Source organism: Halichoeres trimaculatus, unplaced genomic scaffold (assembly GCF_033239565.1).
Source record: "Halichoeres trimaculatus isolate MK-OKI-2021-1 unplaced genomic scaffold, fHalTri1.1 fHalTri1_scaffold_8, whole genome shotgun sequence".
Taxonomy (NCBI): Eukaryota; Metazoa; Chordata; class Actinopteri; order Labriformes; family Labridae; genus Halichoeres; species Halichoeres trimaculatus.
In genome coordinates, this window is record NW_027437186.1 from 18,168,948 (window position 1) to 18,190,250 (window position 21,303).

The following is a 21,303-nucleotide window of genomic DNA, read 5'->3' on the forward strand; positions in this document are numbered from 1 at the left end:
CCAGAGACTACTTTAACACTGATGATTGGCTGTTGATTTTTTATCTTTTATGATATTTATATCAGGCATATTATGCCTTAATTTAGATAGTGGATAGAGCAGAAAACAGGGTGAGAGTGGGGAGTGACATGCAGGACATGTGCCATAGGCTAGATTCAAAGCCAGGGCTCATGGGGTTTGCAACCAAATCTGCTATGCTCCACCAGCACCTACTCGTTTGGTAGCAGAAACACTTTTCTCTTCTATATGACTACTTTTTCAATACAGGCAAACCAAAGGCAGTTACAAACTACAGGATAATCAGGCTGACTTTGTCCCTATCTCCCCCTTATGATAAAAGCCAGCAAAGGCCTGATTGTCTGATGTCTGCAAAGGACATCGTGTGTGATTTTCCTGTGGTGTGGGGCGTGTTTAGAGTGATTTTGTCTGGTTGGAGCCGCTCGGAAGGCCTCTGATGAACAGTTTTTTTTTCTACCGTCGTGATGACACTAGGTACCTTTCTTTTTATTGGAGTAATCTGATAGAGCAGCTCCTCCTCTGTGAAGTCAGTTAGTCACACAACCACCACCAAGGGATACACCCACCAAGAGCCGAGTATAAACATACAAACTATACATGTTACAGTACCAGTTTGACTCACCACACTGAAGCGTCCTGAGATGATCTGTGTCCAGGTGGATTTTCTTCCTCCTGAGCTGCAGAACCTTCCGGGTCTGACTCGGGGTCCAATACAAAAGGACGTATCCTACACTCTGCCATTTTATTAGTGCTATCAATGCCTTACGGTGAAGTTTGGCAAACAGCAAACTCGCTCAGTCTGCTCCATTCAATGTGGCGATTTTGTAAATACTGCCATGCTGCAAAAACCGCCCCCTGGCTCTACCCCCTCCGCCCCTCTGATAGAACTGACCAATCAGAGCACAAAGGGCTGTGACGTTGCGAGGTTACTGGAGGTCATTCTCGAAATGGAGCGTTTCAACAAGATCTTCAGAATGGCCTAAAATGAGGATATTGAGAACGCTATTGTGGGGCAATGAAGGAACTAAATGACTTGTACTGAGGGCAGAAAGGCTTTACAGGCATCCTAGTCTGGCATAGTGAGGAACAAGCATGATATGTCCCCTTTAAATGGTGTGTGTTCCAGCATTGATTTAAGAACAGCTCTGCATGAACACAGAGAGAAGCTAAGCAGAAACTAGTGAAAACACTTTAATTTCAAAAATTTTGCATTTGTTATAAGAGAGAGAAAAAACCCCAGAAATATGTTACAAAGGACATGATAGGGTGACCTCTTCTCTGCAGCTTAACTTAGAAAAAGAAGCTTCCTATGTCATGCTGACCAAAAAAGGGGAGAAATGGGGTGACAGAGAAGAAAAACTGGTCATTTTGTCCCCCAATGCACCAACGAAATGAAAAGTAATCACAGCCTGTGTCCAAAATGTTTCCAGATGGGTCAAAGAGCTGTTTTTCAACACTGTGGTGTATGTTTGTGTGTGTGTACAGTACGTGTGTTATCAGAGGATGGATCATACAGGGTATTTCGTGCCCTTCCAAGTTCTTGATGGACCAATCATTGCTGGATTTAGAGTCCTCTTAGACCATTTGGTCTGAATCTTCAGGCTCATTCACCAATCAGAATAAACTTTCTGTGGACATTGGCCAATCAGAACTTGATCTGCACTGTTCATCTATCAATTAGAGCTGGATTACAGAGATCACTGCTCAATCATAGGAGGATACACTCCTGCTGTGATTGCTGGATTTGGTTCAGCGATTTCACAGCCAGTCGGAGTTTATCTGATCTATATTTGTATCTATAAAAATAGAAATTCACATTTTAGACATCATTTATTTATACAGTTTTTTCTGTAACTCTGCATGGACATAATTAGACCACAGGACACCCACTAAACCTCTCAGGCCTCCACTGCACCTGTTCAATAAAACATTACTGTTCCCTCTTCCTGTCAAACCCACATAGCCAGCCACTGCAGAGACATTTCTCTATTAACTTACTATGAAACAAGAATTTGTTCAAATCAAAAAGGACATCAGCTGGTGATGTAACCATTCTCTGAGGTGATCATTTCTCTCCAATGTCCTTTCATGGCATTTTTCAGAATAACTAAACCAAACCAGTTCACTGTGTGGATATTGACTCAGCTAGCCTTGAGCAACTACGATGAAGTTTTTCTTTGTATTCAGATTAAAGAATACTTATTTGTACACAAACAGCGATATAATAAAGCTGATTTATGTTTTTCTGACCACAGTTGACTACAGCTTCAGCTAGCTAGTAGATGCCTGCCAGGTGTAGATAATCTACCAACAGCACATAACTATACATCTTCCTTAAAGCGTATTCATGCATGACATCTGATACACTTACAGATTCAGGTACACACTGAGATGTCTGTCTGTTCATACTGTCTGTATTTCTGCCTGTTTTCAGGTTCACAGATACAAAAAAATATTGTAGTGACTATAAACTGTGAGAGCAGCTTTGAGCAAAAGAGGGAACAGCAAAACACATCATGGAAGAGTACTTTGAAAAATACTGAAACAGTTTGAAGAAAAAAATCTTACAAGTTGGTTTGAAACCATAAAAATTGAGATGCTTTTACCCTCCGTTAGGACAGGGACAGACATCTAGAAAAAAAGAAAAAAAAATATTTGGTCTGTGTTCTAAGGTGAGCTCAGGGAGGGCAGAAACCTCCTGTTGACCAGAAAGGCAGAAACTTATTGATCTTGATTTCAGTATGAATACAGACTCTGAAAGTAGGGCCTCACGTTTCCTCAGACTCATCAAGTTATGAGCAGGAGGTTGTCATCGTGTTAATACAGCTCGTTCTGACAGTATTCATCACAGTCCTGCTCATGTTGGTGTACTTAAGACTCTAGCTTGTCTGTGGTTGAAAGTTTAAATCTCATACTTCTGACTGGGGAGCATTTGTTGTTTCCATTACTGTCTCTCCCATGTCCTAACCTAGGCTTGGCTGAATAATTTGAGTGTGATGATGATGATGATGATGATGACAATGATGATGATGTAACCTGTACTGAAAGAACATTATGTCTGATGCACTTAAGCATTATTGTCAACTTAAGGTGATTCTAACACATCTCACCACTAGTTACAAAGACATTTAGATGACTGACATTAAACCTCTGATTATACACCTGGAGGGAAAAGAAAGTGGGAAAAAAGGTGTTTTTCTGCTTAATCTGATCAATCTGATTGCTCAAAGCCTACTTTGATTGATAAACTTTAAGGGATCTTTGCAGTAAGCATTTAACTCAACACCCTGACAGAAACAATGGGTTTGCTGGTGTCTACTGTTAAAGAGAGGCCTTTGACTTCACAGCAAAAACTAAGGTAGTAAAGGAGTAAAGCCAACATCATCTGATGTCATCTCCCTACAAACCCCCACCCCATTTTATGTGCTGTATCTTTAGCCCATTTCCACCAAACAGTTCAATTTGATTCGTCTTGGTGCAGCAAGCATTTTGTGGCATTTCCCACTTTCTGGTACCATTCTGTTTGGGTGCCAGACATAACAATCCGACCCCAGAAGGTGGAGCTAGAAACACTGAATACTGTTGATTGGTCGACCACCCCTGTGACAGCAGCTGTGTTTCTCTACAGTCTTCTCTGAAACAATGCTAATCACATAGAAGACGAATTGCTGGATGTCTCCAATTGTTACTCTTTGTTGGCTCTTGCATTTTTCTTCATTGGATTTATTAGTATGTGTAGCCCTAATATGCAGTCAAGCTTTTACGTAGCTGATGCAGCTATCGGTATCCAGCTTACACCCCACCTACCAAGAAGAGCACAGTTGGCTGTAGAAATGCAAATAGGGTCAGGCTTAATTGATCTAGCCCAAAACTGTATTGATCCCCATGGTTGAAACAAGACTTCAATTTTGAAAATTCTACTTGTTTACGTCCACTTCTCTTAACCCTTTATTCTGTTCTCGCCCAAATTTTCTGCCATGAATTTATCTGCCAAACGCTTTTTAAACATTTGTTTTTAAAGCTACTGTATTCATAAGGTTAGGTTAGATTAGGTTAGGCTAATCTATTTATAACAGGAATGATAACCTGTAGCACCAGCTGTTCTTCCTCATACTCACTGGCAAAGCTGTTCTAAAATTTTGAGATTAACTGGAAAAAAGCCATGTTATAAAATTTGCCTATCTTCAGCTGTAATCCATGAGTGGTGATGCCATCAGATAAGGTCTGATTTGTGTGTCAGTTGTTGTAGTTTGTTATGATGAATGATCCCAAAAAGCAACCCAAACAACAACATCATATTGTAAGAGCTGAACGAGTGAGGGGATGGGATGATGATAAAATGAGGAGAAAGCATGAATGTGGGCCAGCAGGGTGTGATAATCTGTCTCTTTGCCATCTATCCCACATGGGAGAAAGAGGGAGAGAGGGAGAGAGATTAAGGGGATGTATGATGTATTCTGACCCATATTCATGCACACAGTGGTGTTTTGTGACCTACAAAATGCCTCATCTAAATACATATCCTTATTTGATACTGATACATGTGAGTGAGGATGAATGAATGCGCTGAATGGCGCGACCACAGCAGACTGGTAATGTTAGCTTAACCTACATTCGCTGTGACGGCTGCTGAGCTCCAAGGTTTTGCTGCTGGAGAAATCTGGCAGCTGAGTGCTAGCACTTATCACCTTTAATGTATTTTTTTAAACATCTTTTGGAGCTTTAACTTTCAAACATATTTCATAAAAACCCACTAAGTGTGGCATTAAAACAAGGTTACTGTCAGAGTCATATTCAAGTCTAGCTTTGTTGTTTTGTGTCTTTTTGAAATCTTGGATAGCTTTTGATCACCCTGTATGCAGTGCACTATGCTTGTATTTTTTTATCATTTCACTACTTACTCACATACTTTCTGTCTCTTCCCTTTTTGTTGTTATATTTCTTTTTGTGGCTGTTAAATGTGTTGTTTACGCCACACTTTCAGTTTAACTAATATCTTTGTTGTTACCTTTGATTTCTATGTTTGTTGCTCAGTGTTATATCTTTTAACATCTTTTCATCTCTTAGCTGTTCTTGTGCTTCTTTTGAATCTTTTGTTTGTTTATATGTTATTTTTAGGGCTGGGCAACGATTAAAACTTTTAACTGTAATTAATCGCATGATTTCCCTGATTAATCATAATTAATCGCATTGTGAAAGTGCCATAACATCTGTAAAGCAAACACTAAATCAGTACTTGTTATACAGTAATAGTTAAATCACATATTTAGTGCAAATCAAATTTACAAAATGTAAATACAAAATTAAAGCTTATTGCCACTGTCAGGGCATTAAAGTGATACTCCGGGATGGAACAAGTTGGGTCCTATCACAAGGTTTAGGGCAGAAATTACCCCTACAGCAGTGTTTTTGTGCAGCAGATGCCCAGGGCGCTCGCACCAAACACCCCCTCCCTGCTCCTCTGCTGGTTTCCTCTGCACTCAGACGGGGCCATATTTTACTTGACCAAAAACACAAATAAACGGACTCCCACCGAAAAACTCTGATATCGGTCTGCATTCACGCTTTATTTGGAGAATTTTCAGCGCGTTACTTTCACACAAAAACACAGCTAAATAAGGCTCTAGTTCTCATCGTGTCTCTTCGTCCTGGCTGACTAGCTGCGTTTGTTTATATCTGGCACGCCGCGCGCGGACTGATACACTAAGCGGCAAGCGCCTTTAAGTTCCGTGCCGTTGCCCCTCTTCTCCATGCTTGTTTTGGTTACTCATCGTGTTTTTCCGCCAATTTCACTTCCGGTTCCACCGCGGTCAGCAACAGACGTTTACAAAAAAAAAAGCATGTGAGCAACATGCACTAATGGGCGATAAAATATTCAACGGCTTTAATAGATTGACGGGTTAACGCGAAAATAATGCGTTAACTTGCCCAGCACTAGTTATCTTATGTTGCTTTTTGTCTCTTGACAATCATTTTGCCTGTCTTTGTGGTCATTTAGATATAAATTAACACCTTGGTATACCTTACGAAAGACCCATTTCTCCTTCATTTGTGTGCCTCCTTCTTATTATGTACATATCTTTAACATTGTGTACTGGACTCTACATCAATAAATATCCAGAATCTCTTTAATAGCCTGATCCAAAGCCTGATCAGTAAATTATTATATCAGTAAACCTAATACTGGATCTAAAAAAAGGGTTGAGCAACCACCCATTGATTGTGTCTATCATATGTAAAGCAGAAACTGAGGAGACAGTCAGTGTCAGTCTTTGGTCTTGTTTAGCAATGTTTACCTGTAAATACCATCTATCAACATCAGAAACCACTTTTAATTTGAATCCTCTGTATGCTCATTTTGCCAGGAGTCAGCACGCGGTGTGGCTCATCTCGCTCTCTGCGCTCAGATCTTACCACAGCAGCTGTCAATCATGTTGATGAGCTGTTAGCCTTGAAGCGGCATCGTGCCTCTGGCTGAGGAAAGCAATGTGCATAAGGCTTCTGCAGGCCTTGCAGAAACAAACACAGCTGCATTAAAAGAATATCTTGTGACTCATTTTTAGCTTTACCTTGCTGAAGGCACTCCTCCTGTTTCTTTATGCTTTGTGCGATGTTGCATCTCTCTGACTGCCCAATGATGTGTCAGGCGTCATCTGTATGCAAGCACACTTGGCTCACTGCTAGCACGCACATAGTGAATTATATTATACACAGGGGGATGTTACTTAATACAAACAGTCCATTTACTTTAATGGAATACCATCTTCATGTACTGCTTTTTGATGCTGCTTTTTCAAGCATATTTTAAAGGTAGGACTGACAGATTAAGCCTTACAGATCTTTCCAGACATTGTTTGCTTAACACGTGACACTGGATGCCCAAAGGAAACCACAAAAAAAAAAAAAAATCTAAATCAGGGTTTATGTCTTATTTAAAGCACAAAAGGTCTTAGACTTAATGTCGTTATCAATCACATAACATTTGAGAAATGTGTCTAATTTAAAGATATTAAAGGTGCCTGAATGATGCCTGAATTGGTTGAAAAGAATGAACAAAATCTGCCAATGAGGCAAATAAAAATTGCTCGTTAAAGGGGCTGTGAGGAGTTTGAAAGTGATCTTGAAAAAGTCTCCCTTCTAGATATATGCAGGATTGTAATGCACACTTTAAAATGAGATCATCAGCACCAGTATTACAGGTTACATGTAATTTTAAATTGCTACTTAGCTGCCCAATTGGGTGGAGCAGGACTGGATTGATTTACAGCAGGTCTAGGTCTCTATGACAACACCACGCCAGCTGACCGAGTGTAGTAGTAAGACGACATAAAGCACAGAGATCTGTGTTTTTCTCCACTGAAAACAATTGCTGTGATTTATTTTGTAATGATGGTGGACACTGGAGCCGAATGTCAGACAGAAAAAGGACAGGAAAGCAGAAGAAAGCTGAATGGGAGAGTGATACAGCCCGAGCTAAAGGCTAACACAGGGGCTAAGCTGTTTGTGATGATGTTCATTCCAACCCACAGTCAGCAGTTATTCTGCAGTGGTCTGTTCACACTTAAGAGTCAATCAATAAAATGAAGAGTGATGATATGCTAGCTCTGCTTGGTGGATGACTGGCAGGACATAGCTAACCAGGATTTACAAACGTTACACATTACAGACATGTCTTCACATTTGGAGGGGGTCTCAAGGTGACTGATAACACTCCTCTGGTTCCCTCTTAGGTTGTAATCAGCTAAATGTGATTATGTTACACGCAGAAGGAGAGAGCAGCAGAACTCCTATAGGAGCATGCTTCTGCCAACATATAAACTATTCCTTACTTCAAAGCAGAGAAGAAAATACTGATCAGAGGAGTCTAACAGTTGTGTTCCTTAAGAATGTGTCAAGGGCTTCCTCTTTTTCTCCTCCATCTCCTCCTCTTATTCAGGAGTGCATCATGATGCTTTAATAGCCAGTGTACCCTCTCTCCTCCAAAAACAAAACAGTGGCAGCATCTGTTCGATACAACAACAGGAAGGATCAGAGGGGGAAGAGGAAGAGGAAGAGAAAGAGAGAGGAGGATGTGCGTGTCAGAGGAGATGTTTTCTTTGAGGACCATGTCGTCCTTTGAACGTGCTGTACAGAGGTTTTCCAGCACACTGAACAAGCGAGGAGGAGATAAAATCTGTCACTTAATGTCACAATAGCATCCTTACCAAATAAATTGTGTGTTTTACTACTTCCTTGGCTTTATTGACTAATACTCCAGAGACCCCTGACAAGTCATGTGTGTTTTTTCTAAAAGAATAAGGAGGATTTGCTGGTTAATAAAATTATTTTCAAATTTGTTTTTCAGTGCTAACTGGAGACTAGTTATCATGTGATTGTGAGATGTGTCAAGTTGTCTGCATGAACTGACTGGCAAGCTTCTGGCTGATACTCTATAATCAACTAAAGCCTGTCTTTGAATATCTTTATTTAGTTTCTAAACAATGCTCTCTCTTGGTAGAGTTGATGTTGATATCACTCAGTCTGATTGGTCTAAGACTTTAGCTGTGTGCTCCAACACTTACACTGATGTTAATGCATCCTAATGAGCCTCCTTCTCTAACTGCACTGATGCTGATTGTTATGTGTAAGAGGCTTAATTAGCTCTTGGTGTCAAACATGACGAATGTTGTCCATTAGCTAATTAGTTCTAGTGTTGGACTGAACTCAGTGTAAACAGGTTTCTGAAACAAAGTGATACTCAAAACTGGTCGCTTGTTTTACTGCTAGTGTGTAAACCATACTGTAAAATACCATAAAACAGAGCCTGAAGAAGCCTGACCTTGAAGAAAATAAAGTCTCAAGGGGGATATGTGTGTGTGTGCGTGGGATATAGGTTCAGCTGTCAGTTTTCAGAAAAAGAGTCTGTAGTTTAATGTTTGTTTGCAGCACTGAATGATTCTCAGCTACTGAAGCTTAGCCTGGAGGAACGCTGAGTTGGAGGGATAAAGAATTGGTTGCATTGTTAATGTATTCATTGATTAGTCTTTTGTATAATACATACCTAATTGAGCCCTAATTTTCTGATGAAATTCTCTTTAAAACCTCCTGAAACCTGAGCTACCCACCTGTTAGTGCTCTGCCTGTTGCCCTTTTTGCTCTGCAAGCTAAAGCTAGTATGCTAGTAGCACAAATGTGGCAACTACTGTCAGTGTTCTGTGGACAGTGAGACAGTGCATCTTCATGTATATCTTGGGGAACGCTTTTGATGTTTCATTTTGTATAAGACTTTAAAAATCTAGCTCATCCAGCTAGTTTCTCAAAAGTTAAGAAATGGGTATTGACTGAAAAACTACTGTAGCATGATCTGGCAAAAACAGGAAGCAGCTTACAATTTGTATTGTGTGAGGAAGAATAAACGAGGTCTTGATTCCTCTTTGACCCTAACTGAAAATCAACCTTGATGCAGTCGTTAGCTTAAGTCCAGTTTGTTGTCGTCTTTTATTGAACATCCTGCCAGAAGTAACTCCTTCAGCTTCAGTGACTGTGAATGTACAGCCAGCACTGTATGGTATATTTCATACTGAATGAAAACAGGTTGTAACTCATAATGACAAGCTGTCAGATTGAATCTGAGTGGCTGTTTGATGCCTTTGTATAATGTATGAAGCTAATGTACAAAGTGATGCAGTGTACGCAGCAGCAGTCAATATCACCGCCTCTTAACCTTTATAGCTTGTGACACGTAAAAATAAATGACTGCTAGTGAGTCCCCTATCTGAGTAGTCACACACACACACACACACACACACACACACACACACACACACACACACACACACACACACACACACACACACAAACACACACACACACACAACTTTGACACAATATCATTTTTCCTTCCTTCTGTGTAAGTCATCCCAAAGGGATGCTCTTTTTAGGATGACTAAGAGGTGAGACCTATAACTGCAAATATGTTAAATATTAAATTGTAAACATAAACAGTTAACATATTTATAATAAAGTATAAACATACTTGTGTTCTTCCAACAACCGTCCTGGCCTGTGTGTAAGCTTAATTTAATCTTCAAGCCAAAATAAAAAAAAATTGGTGTTGTCCTTGTCCTGATGTTTTCAAAAGGTGTTGCTTGCATCCAAAGTAAAAATTTACACCTGGAAAAAAATAACAATGAGCCATTTTTTTCATTGGACTTGCAAAAAATGTACATCACATCACATTTTTAAAAAGTAAAGGCACTTTAGTCAGCCATATTGCATTTTCTTGAAGTATTCTTTAACATTTCGATTATTGAAATATACTGTTCAATTGTCACTTCTTAGCCTCCATACATGTGTGTCAGTGTCTGTGTCTGCCTAAACCCTCTCCTCAGTCTGTATGTTGACGTTTTGATTCAACCAGGACATATATGGATAGAGAGTAGGTGTGGTTACATCAGCCAATCACAGCACATCCAGTGTGTAAGTGACATTGCATATTGATTAGCGATTCAAAGAAGGAGCGACTACAATAGTGGATGTAGCATGGAGTAAAAAAAACAACCAAAGTAAAAAAAAATGGCAAATAGATAGATTTCAATCGCTTTTAAAAACTTGGAGAGCAGCTCCGGACAAAGAGTGATGCAAGTTGGCTTTCCACTGAACAGGTATGTGTCAAATAACCCTGTGATTAGCTTGTGCTAACATGCCAAGTCACGTGCACGGCACTCGACTCTCTCCCACGTAGAAAGGTGATGCTACAGGTGATTGCTGGGCCGGTGAATGTATTCATGTGGTCATGGTTGGAGGCTGTGGGTGTGCTGCTGCTGGCACTGAGCCAAGGAGGAGGAGCCTGGTTTGAATGTCGTGTTACTAACAAGTAATGAGAATTCCTGCACACCCTACCTTTAAGGTGTTAAATGGCACAGCAAAGTATTTCACATACTCTGGGAAAACAGTGTCTTCTTGAAAATAATCACAACAGCAATGGACACTATGTCCTGTTTTTATGGTGCCTATGTATAGTTTTACATTAACACCACAATTTCATCTTTTCAGATTTGCAATAATGACGCCTTTTTCGAGTTTGGTCATAATGAACAAAAACCTTGTGTGCATTGATTTTAGTCCAGTAATCCTCTAATGTGTTGAGTGTTATCTGGAATAGCTATGTGGTGGTAGAGTAGGGTAGCCCACTCAAACTAAGCCCTCACAGGCTATCAGCAGAAATGTTCTTGGGCGAGACATTGAACCCTAAATTGCCATAATAGCCAGCGCTGTATGAATGTGTGTGAATGGGATTAGTTAATACTGATGGGCACTTTACCTAGCAGCCTCTGCAATCAGTGTATGAGTGTGTTTTAAATGTGACATGTAGTGTAAAAGCACTTTGAAGAGGTCTCAAGACTAGAAAAGCACTGTTTAAGAACGGCCAGTGACTATCATCCTTTAACTGTCAAACACACTGTCGTAACCTAGAGAGCTGGTTGTGTGATTTGTTTCTATTTGTTTGCACCAAAATGCTGTTGTGTCATGTTTTTGTACAGGTGTGCCATCAACCTGCCAAGTGTTGCAAATGAAAACCAGATGGTAAATCAGGCACATTTATGTGTTGGGTGTCTTTATGTAAATTTATGAGCGCTGTCTCTTCTTACTCAGAATATAAAATCAATTTTGGGGCAACTTTATCACCAATGTCTTCATCATTGGAATAAAGATCTCCTCCTCTTCTGCAATGAATGTTCATCCTTAAGACTATTGCACATACTTGTGCATAAAAAGTAAAAGATGCTTGACTCTGAAGAATAATACTGTATAATAAATGCCAAGCAAGACGTTTTTTGTACGCCTCAAAAGGATTGGGAGGCTAGATTCCAAACCTTCAGTAGTTTGGTTTCACTGGCTGCAGTTTCCTTCTTGGCATAATTTGCCTTTAACCTCTCAAGCCACAGCTCAACAACCAGCTCATGTAAAATGTAAAACAGTCCAGAGATTTTTCCCTCAGTGATAAACAAACCTACAAATGTGTTCCAGGTCATGTCTGTCAGCTTAAGCAGATATTCCTTGGAGATGATTCCCCTGAAGGATGGAGTAAAAGTGCAGCATGTTCGCAGAGAGCAAAGAACAACCTCTGAACACTGAAAACAAACTGAATCTCATGCACATTTAAATCCAGTAAATAACACTTATTGAAGAGCTAGTGTCAGCAGGGCTATGAATGGGCTTTTTGTAAAACACTGTGGTGTACAGTGCAGGAGGTGGGTGCATGCTCAGCAGTAAAGCTTAGTGACAGGCTGTCAAAGGGAATCACCTCAGTTGCTCTTTAATTATGTATGAACTTATACCATATACACTTTATATACCCTTCACACACGGCTGTAACACAGCATGTTTCAGAGACCCCGCTGGTGGATCTGTGAGCAACATTCACCTTCTAATGAACAGAAGCCAGTGCAGCTGGTTTATGGATGTTTCACATTTAGCAAATTAATGCACGTGTAAAATGTGCCTGTTGCTGGGAAAGAGACCAAGTTCCCAAACGTTGTTTCTTCCAATTTGTAATTTCAGTGTTTTTTTGTCTTAGAGGGAGTCTGTTTGGTTTAATCGTACATATCAGCTTCCAGTATGTTGTCATCTCCGCTAAGCTTCAAGCACGTTTACCCTTTAAAGGGACAGTACAGTACGGCTAAGATAGTGTTTAACAATACAACAAAAATCCTGGCACTAAAATTTCTTTCGAGGACTATACGGAACACCGTGTGACGCTTTAGAACAAAGATTTATAACATTTACAGTCTTGGGTGTCTGAAGATTTATAAGATACTTGTTAACCTGCCTCCTTCTGTTCATTTAAACTGATTTATTTCAAGCAATGTGCATGCAGGGATAATATTTCAAGACACAGTCAGTCAACAGCACACACACAAACATGCAAACAGAATTTCTCTTGTTTCTCTGCTTTCTCTCTGCAGCTGGGTCCAGTCCCCTCAGGCTTTTGAGATATGACACTATCACCATTTATTACAGTCTTCCTCCCTCTCTCTCCACTTTCCTCCTCACTCTCTCAAAATTATTGCGTGGCTGCCTTTTCTTTTCCAGCATCACTCTGCTCTTGATATCTCTTCATTTATCCTCCTCTGTCTTAAATCACATTGATGTGCAAAGAACAAAAAGAGAAATTTGTTTTGTGTTTCTGTGCAGGGTTTTCACAGGAGGGCTGGCTCATTGAATACTGGAGGGTTTTTTGTCTACAAGAAACTCAAAAACAACAAAATAAGATCTGGTCAGAAGAAAGAAAGCACCCTCTATTCCTGCAGTTTTGTGACCAGGGATGGGTACCTTTCACATTTGAAATGATACAGTACACATGGCTGATACCTGGTAATCTGTACTGGCACTCAACGGTACTTTTGTGTGTTAATGTGTGTTACAAATTCTCAATTTGTATAATAATAAAATATTATTATTTTTCAATTCAACATATTTATTCTTCACTATACAACCTTCCAATGCTGTGTCCATGTCCAGCATGGAAAATTGTCTACTCTTCTACTCCCTCACAGTCACAAAGATGCATTTAGGTACCTTAACATGGAACCTTTTGATTTTACGTGAATCGGTGCCTGATTGGGTACTACAGACACATTTCGGTCCGTACCTATAAAAGTACCTAATTCGGTACCCATCCCTAGTTGGATCTCCAAATTTAATTCAGACTTAACTTACTAACTTACTTTACTTTATTTGTCCCGCTAAGTGCATTTTTTCTTCAAGTTCAACTGTCAAAAAAAGGTCTTATTTTCATGCAGATGAAATACACAAAAGCCGCATTTCCACCCAGTAGTCCGCTTTGTTTCAGTCCACACTGCCGTGTGTGTACCAACACAGTTTACAGCCTACGATGACAACCATGTCTTTGAAGTGGAGCCACATGTAAATCACTGTTACTGGACGGATATCATGGGCTGTAAAATGCCTTTCATGGAATCAGCAGTTCAAAGGTTATAGGTTGGTATCATAACAGTGTGATTTGAAGGTATTCAATGTATAACACTTAAGACTGATCATATAAATCACTTCAAATATCACATTACATAGGTATGCTGTTGATCACAACCCTGACTTAGAGGTTACAGGAGTTGAAAGAAAGAGGTAATAAACATAACTTAAGTTTGATCAGCTGTATTGAAATAAACAATATTTAAACTAAAATCTCTTGATTAAAAAAAGAAACATACAACAAACAAGTAAGAAAATGTCTCATTTTGTTGGGCTGTCGCTGTGCTGAATTGTCCCTGCACTTTTCAGGCTGATTTATCAACTCCAAGCACTACTAACCGCAATATTTGTAAAGTTTTGCAGTATTAAGTATGAACATTATTATTTATATGACACAGAAAGGGGTTAAGGCATAATAAATCCTCTTCAGACTTAATGTGATTTATATAGTCAACACCTGATTTGAAAGTAGTTCTAACCTGGTTTACAGCAGCATCTCTGACTAAGTGCTTATGTGGCCTCATTTAAACCACAGGTAGGAGAAATGATGACAAACCCAGTTTTAACAGGGAAAATTCCAGCATTCTTTACACTCTTGAAAATATATAACATACAGTTGTTACACTAATCAACAGTAAGCATGAGCTAAAGCTAATGGGAAAATGAATTGAAATAATATACCTGTAGGGATTGGTAAGATAATACTTCAGTAAGTTGTGAAATTAAAACCTCTTGATGATGCTAAAAGAAATCTGTATTTTATTGAAATCAACATGATTCATAATCTGGTGGCCATAACTGTCTGTGAAATATTTTATAGCCAACAATCAGACAGCTGTGGACATATTTCAGTCTGAGCCTGAGTGGTGGTTAAACAGAGCAATGCCACAACATTTAGATGAGAACACTAAGTTTATTATGATTTCCTCTGCTGCTTCTGTGTGTCCGTGACTAAGTGTTACTCTTGAGTCAAGTTCATGTGAATTTAAATCTATATAATTATAGATTTCTCCATGTTTGTGCTCCTTGGAGAGAGCAAAAGAAAATTGAGTTTATGAGGGAGAGATGCAAAACGAAATGAAGAGAAAATCATGTTAGAGGGAGAGACAGAAGAGACAGAGGAGAGTGTGAGGGAGGAGATGTTGCTGAGAGAGGAGAGGACTCTGTTGGGAATTGTTTGCAGCGAGAGAACATTTTCCTCTTCTCGAGAAGCCGTGTGAAACCAAATTACTGTAGACAACAGAATCAGACGCAGACAATCAGGGGGGAAGAAACCAGAAATGAGCAGTCGAGTAGCACAGAGAGCAAAATGAAAGTAATATTGTGAGTGTAAATCATTTTGTAATTTCAGGTGTTTCTACTGCTACAAATTTGGGCAGTGGTAATGAGAAAGAGAAACAAAACTTAGGACAGAAAAACTGGAAGAAATATGTCTGTTTTCCTGCCTTTGGGTCAGTCGGGGAAAATGAATACATAAGGGTGTAAGGGCCAAAAATGAAGACATGTTGTTGCGCACGGTTCTGCGCATGGATTTTATCCACCAATTTAAATATTAACATTCAAAAAACAAGGACCAATGTGTCATCTCTCTACTGACATCTGCCATGAGTACAAGTGTTGATATTTATTTTTTCAGGATTATTTATTTTCAAGTTCAATGCTGCACAACTATTGTTTTCTGATTTGATATGAGTGATTTCTCATCTGTACTCTCTAACAAGATGATCATTTGGTTGGAAAGCTGTGATGTTGTGGCATATGTGATGCAGTACACATAGACTCTTCGTTCTAGCTTCTTCTGATGGAAACTGAAGCATGTATTTGCTTCTTCATGGCCATGTTTGCATTTGTACTAAGCTAAAGAAGACGGTTGATCACACTAGAACAGCTATCTGCTGCTGCTAAATGCAATCACAAAGTGTTAAGTATCAAATTGTGATAGGTAAGTGGAATTATCAAGAACTTTTTGCCAGAAATGTAACAACTTGTTACATTTCTTTTTAATACATTGTGAGTAGTTGTTACATTTTGGGCTCTAACAAGCCTTAAGTGGACTCTTGAAGAATCTCAGCTTTCAGTCTTCTGCAAACGCTTCATATTCAAAGACTAAAGACAATACTTCCTGGGCACAACCCTTAAAGGGATAGTTCAGTTTTTTTGAAGTGGGGTTGTATGAGCTCTATGTGACCACTAAGGACATTAGATACAGTAGAAAGTCCGCGGATGTTTCCTCTGTATTCCTTTCAGTCTCCATCTGTAGCAGCTCCTCTTCTGTGTACTTCGGTTCATACAGGTATCCTTTTGGTTCCACAGTGAATGGAACTTCATCGTCGCTGTCATAGTCACTCATTTTGAATTTCCTACACTGCCTCACAATCCTTAGAGTACAAACAAAAGAATTACCATACTTGATCAAACTTACACAAGGCTACAACCGGCGCCCGAAACATAGTTTGTTTACATTCCCTACAGCTGAAAGGAGGAGGGGGGACAGAGCGCACTAGCGCTGCGCGGAAGGATACATGACCAGTTAGTTAGGTCTGGATAAATGTTTATATTTCCAAAGACTTAATGCACTTAAAAAATATTTTATATAGCGTACTCTTAAACTGTGGTATTACTTTTTGATTTTAGTTCTTGTAGGCAGAGAAAATAGCCTTTGAATTTGGTACCGTCTCTCCCTGTTAGCATCTATTTCCTCGTCACCATCGATTACAGTCTGTGTCTTACTGAGGGAGAGGAGACAACTTTCTACTGTATCTAATGTCCTTAGTGGTCACATAGAGCTCATACAACCCCACTTCAATAAAACTGAACTATCCCTTTAACTCTTCCCGGCAGAGGGTGCTGATTTATTCCCACAACTGCAAAGCAAATTACAGGCATACAATTAGAGATAGACCGATACCGATACTGATTATTTGTAGTCAATGAGGGCGATAACAGACATTTGGAGCCGATATTAATTTGCAGTCAAACTGAAAATATTGGTGTCAAAATTTTGAACAATACAAACTCCAACACTAAATTTTATTCAAATACCTTAAAGCATGAGTTTATTAAATAGCTCCCAGGCTTAGCAGCATGTTTTATAGAGTTAAATGAAAACTTAAAAAAATAAATAGCTAAAGTTTTCTACAGTAAATACAGTTTTACAAGATTTCAATGTAACTGCAATAACTGTAATAACTACACTGCTGATTGGCTGTTTCCCAAGCCATGGCTCTGCTTGTAACCAATCAGAAGGTACTGTGGGTGGGACAGTGCTGGGCACTGAGTAGTGACTGCAGACAGCGGAGTGGCTGCATCAGAGCCGCTATGCCGCTATGCCTCAAAATGCCAAATATCGGCCCCGATAATCAGTCTATCACTACAAACAATTACAGCAAATAGCAAGCAAATGAAAAATGAAGCATCTAAAGTTTAGACTGAAACTACATCTTCAGCTACAAATACAGACTCAAGGCAGCTCTGAGCTGTTTGTGCTTCTGAGAAATGTGTGTCATGATACAGTATGCATCTCATTTAATGACACAAATGGAAATTTAAAAAAGTGCTGTATGCCCCTGTGTCATGTCTCTGCTGGCACACAGACTGACAGATCCAGGGTGACTGACATGGAGACACAAAGATATGGAGAAACAAACTGGAGGAGGATGTTCAGGCAGAGCAAACAGACAGATGAGACATTAACAGAAATGATGGAGAGGAACAGGATTGTGCTGTAATCTAATGATGATGATTACTGAGAGAGAGAAAGAGTGTGTGTGTGTAGACTTCAATTCTAATTATCTGTCACACACTGGTATGGAGAAATAGTCCTTGATGACAGTGTACATGTAGGGCAAGAAAGTGGTTATATAACACTGAACATCACCCCCTGGTGCACTTCTGTCATGTGGCTTGACAGACAGACGAGTGTTTCAATTATCATGTGCTTTATCTATGGATAAATCATTTCTGGAGGCCCAAAATTTTAGGGCATTCGAGTATTTATACTGCTTATCACAGATTAAAAAATGTTCACAGGGTTCTTTGATGGACATTGTGGCTGAACTTCTATGATATCCAGTGAGTGATGTATAATGCTTGTTGTTAAAGCAAACATAAAATTAGACCACTAGAGAAGTTGTCCCTGTGCTCCTGTCACACTTATGTTCTCCTAAAAATAGCTTTAATTAATTTACCGTACACTTCAGAGGTAAAACGCATCATAATCAGCTTTACAGCAGCCGAGGATGCAGATCATTCCTTCAGGATTTGACGGTGACTGAAACCAGAGTAGAGTGAATGTTGAACTGGACTAAGCTGAGACAATCAAAGAATTATGTAAACGTTGAAGTTACTGTGTGTTTGGTAGATGTACAGTATCAGTTTGCTTAATATGCTCCACAAAAAAAGTTGTACTTATCCCCTGACATAAAACACAAGCCGTTGATAAACAGCAGATAAGGAAACTTGGAGAGCAGGTGAAATGGGCTAAAGGGCTACCAAACTCTTGCAGAGGATCATAAAAACTTTGTTTATGGAGTGTGTTATTTAACCATAGAGTCCAATTGACCCTGTTCTGTATGCAAAGGATTTATTTTTATTATCTGCATCATTCCCCTCAAAGTCTTTAACAAAACAATCCTTGTATTGGCCCAAAATTGTTTGAAACACTGTAAGTATAAAAGTTCACATACGCAAACACACTCATGCCTGACCTCTACCTGTTTCCGTTTCCCTGCAGTGAGCTCCAACCAGAGCCATGGGGAGTACCCAGACTGCCGGAGTGAGAGGGAGTCGGGAGGGGAGGCGTCTCTCCTGGTGTCTCCGTTGGTGGTGGCAGGGATCGTTATAGGTCTGGTCCTCTTCCTCTCCTGCATCACCATCATTGTTGGCAGCCTGCGCAAGGACAGTCGGCTGAGAAACCCACACCTCAGGGCAAGCTATGGTCAGTCTGCAGATAGATTTATTATTCTCTGGCTGAAAACTTGAGCTTGTTAACATATCTGTTTTTAAAAGTCAGCTAGCTGCATTATCACCTAGGAGTGTACTGTATTCAGGCATCCAAGAAATAAAACCTCAGCAGCTCATAACTTAACTACAGTCTGAAGTTATACTGCATACAGTCATCAGAAGATCAGTCTCCAAGCCCCCTCATTCAAATTATTCTGCACTTTGGTGCTTCACTAAGAAAATGTCACTTCACCCACATACTCCTGCATAACTTGATCCAAATTACGTCAAGTAGGATTTTGGTCTCTGGTTTACTTTTGACTATAATATGCAAACAGATCAAAAAAAAAAATGTCTTCATTACTGTAGTTATATTCATGACTTGAAAGGGGCTGCAAAGACTTTCCATGATCTTGAAAAGTCATCTATATGCCTGATTGTAATCCACAGTTAAAAATGAGATTATCACCAAAATTGGTTATTTCTAAATGCTGTTTCTCAGTTTCCTGGTCAGGCTGTAGAAGTCCCTACGACACCACCACGCCTGCTGAAAAATATTAGCAGTGAGAACAGAGATCTCTGTTTTCCTCAGCTGAAGAGGATTTCTAGGATTTATTTTGTAGGCACTAAAGTAGGGTTATAATAGTTAACTAAAACAAAACTAAAAAATTAAAATTTAAAATACATTGCATGTTAACTCTAGTAATTCTCTAATTAACTCTCTAGTACTAATAAAAACTAGAAAAGAAAACAAAAATGATAAGTAAACTAAAATTGTATCTTGTGTTCACAAAACTAACTGAAACTAACTAAAATGATAGACAAAATTCCATTAGTTATAGTTTTTGACAATATTAATAGCCTTTAGGATTTAAATTAATCTGACACATTTTCCCAACCAATTTGACAACAGTTTTCAGCAGTTGTCAGCGCCGTACAGCACCATAGCAACGTACTGGGGCATGCTTGTTTACTGTACTGACTGGCTGTGTGCTGTGCTGCAACGAAACGTAGTGGAGCAATGAATCAGAGCATCTGTAATAGTTTAATTTCATGTGAGTCTGACTTTAGTTGTATTTGAGTCTGCTTGTATTGTTACAGAGTCCAAGTTTCTAATTATTAAAGCTCATATTATATTGTTTTATATAATTTATGTTTATAATATTTTTATGTAATTTATGTCAACATTATTTTTACATAATTTATGTTTATATTTTTTATACTAAGTTTATATTATTTTCATGTGTTTAAGGCAGCAGCCAACAGTTCAGTATCAGTATTGACTGAGCAGTGAGCACTATGTTGGACTTGAAAATAAACAGTATGACAAAATATTTACTCTGACCTTTTTGAATCCTGCACCTGGTTAATAAGGTATGAAAAACTAAAACTAAACTAAAACTAAACTAAAACTAAACTACAACTAAGCCTTGTTGAAAAAATCAAAACTAAATAAAAACTAGAACGCCCGCTCTAAAACTAATTAAAACTGAACTATAATGGAAAAAAAGTCAAAACTGAATCTAAACTATAATGACAAATCCAAAACTATTATAACCTTGCACCGAAGGCAGACTGGCGACTGATGGAGCACGAGCTACAGGCTAAAACACGAGTTTAACTGTTTGCGATAATGTTCATTACAGCCCACATGCAGCAGTTATTCCACAGTGGTCTCTTCAAACTTGAGAGTCAATGGCATGTGCTATATTTAAATTTAAGATCTCCACTCAAATTAGCATCTGTAATAACACAATAGCATTTTAAAATTTTTAAGTATAATTGTAAATTAGATCAGGCAGCAAGGAGTTAAACAATAAAAGTTTCAAATGGTGGCTTTATATCTTTGGCTCTGCAGGTCTGGATGGTTTTTCCTATGGAGGCTCAGTAGGAGAACTGAGATCTACCTGCTTAGAAGACTTTCCTCCTGGTTTGGACTTTGAGTCATTCAGAGAGACTCTGTCGCAGGTGAACAACTTGTACCCCGACTCACCGCCACGGTAAGTGCATGTTAGAATCAAAGGTTACTATATGTGTTCATGGTAAAGAAGAAATCAAGTTAAATGTTTGGCATTTATTTCCATCTTTGAAGTGATTTTGACTTTGCTGCAGGGAATAAGATTTGGTTTTTTAATTTTAGCAACAGTAAAGGAACTGTCTTATGCGTTTGTTCAGATCAGATTTGTTTGTCCAGACATTACCAACAGTTTGAAATGGGCATGACTTTGTATTATCCATGTGCATGAGAAATATACGTCCCGAGACATACGAGAAATATACCATCTCATCTGTGTCTGTCTTTGTCTATGTTGTTTAGCGCAGATCTAATTTTAAGATTTCAGCTTCTGAACGCATCTTTAGGAGCAGGAC

The 21,303-nt window shown here is 39.1% G+C and overlaps 1 protein-coding gene across 1 annotated transcript in view; it reads left to right on the plus strand.

Moving 5' to 3' along the window:
- The window catches only part of bean1 (brain expressed, associated with NEDD4, 1), a 52,133-nt gene that overhangs the window by 15,906 nt on the left and 14,924 nt on the right, over positions 1 to 21,303 (plus strand). The window contains exons 3-4 of the mRNA XM_074675794.1: positions 18,725 to 18,928; positions 20,792 to 20,933. Coding sequence (XP_074531895.1) covers positions 18,725 to 18,928; positions 20,792 to 20,933 — 346 coding nt within the window. The remainder of the gene's footprint in view (positions 1 to 18,724; positions 18,929 to 20,791; positions 20,934 to 21,303) is intronic.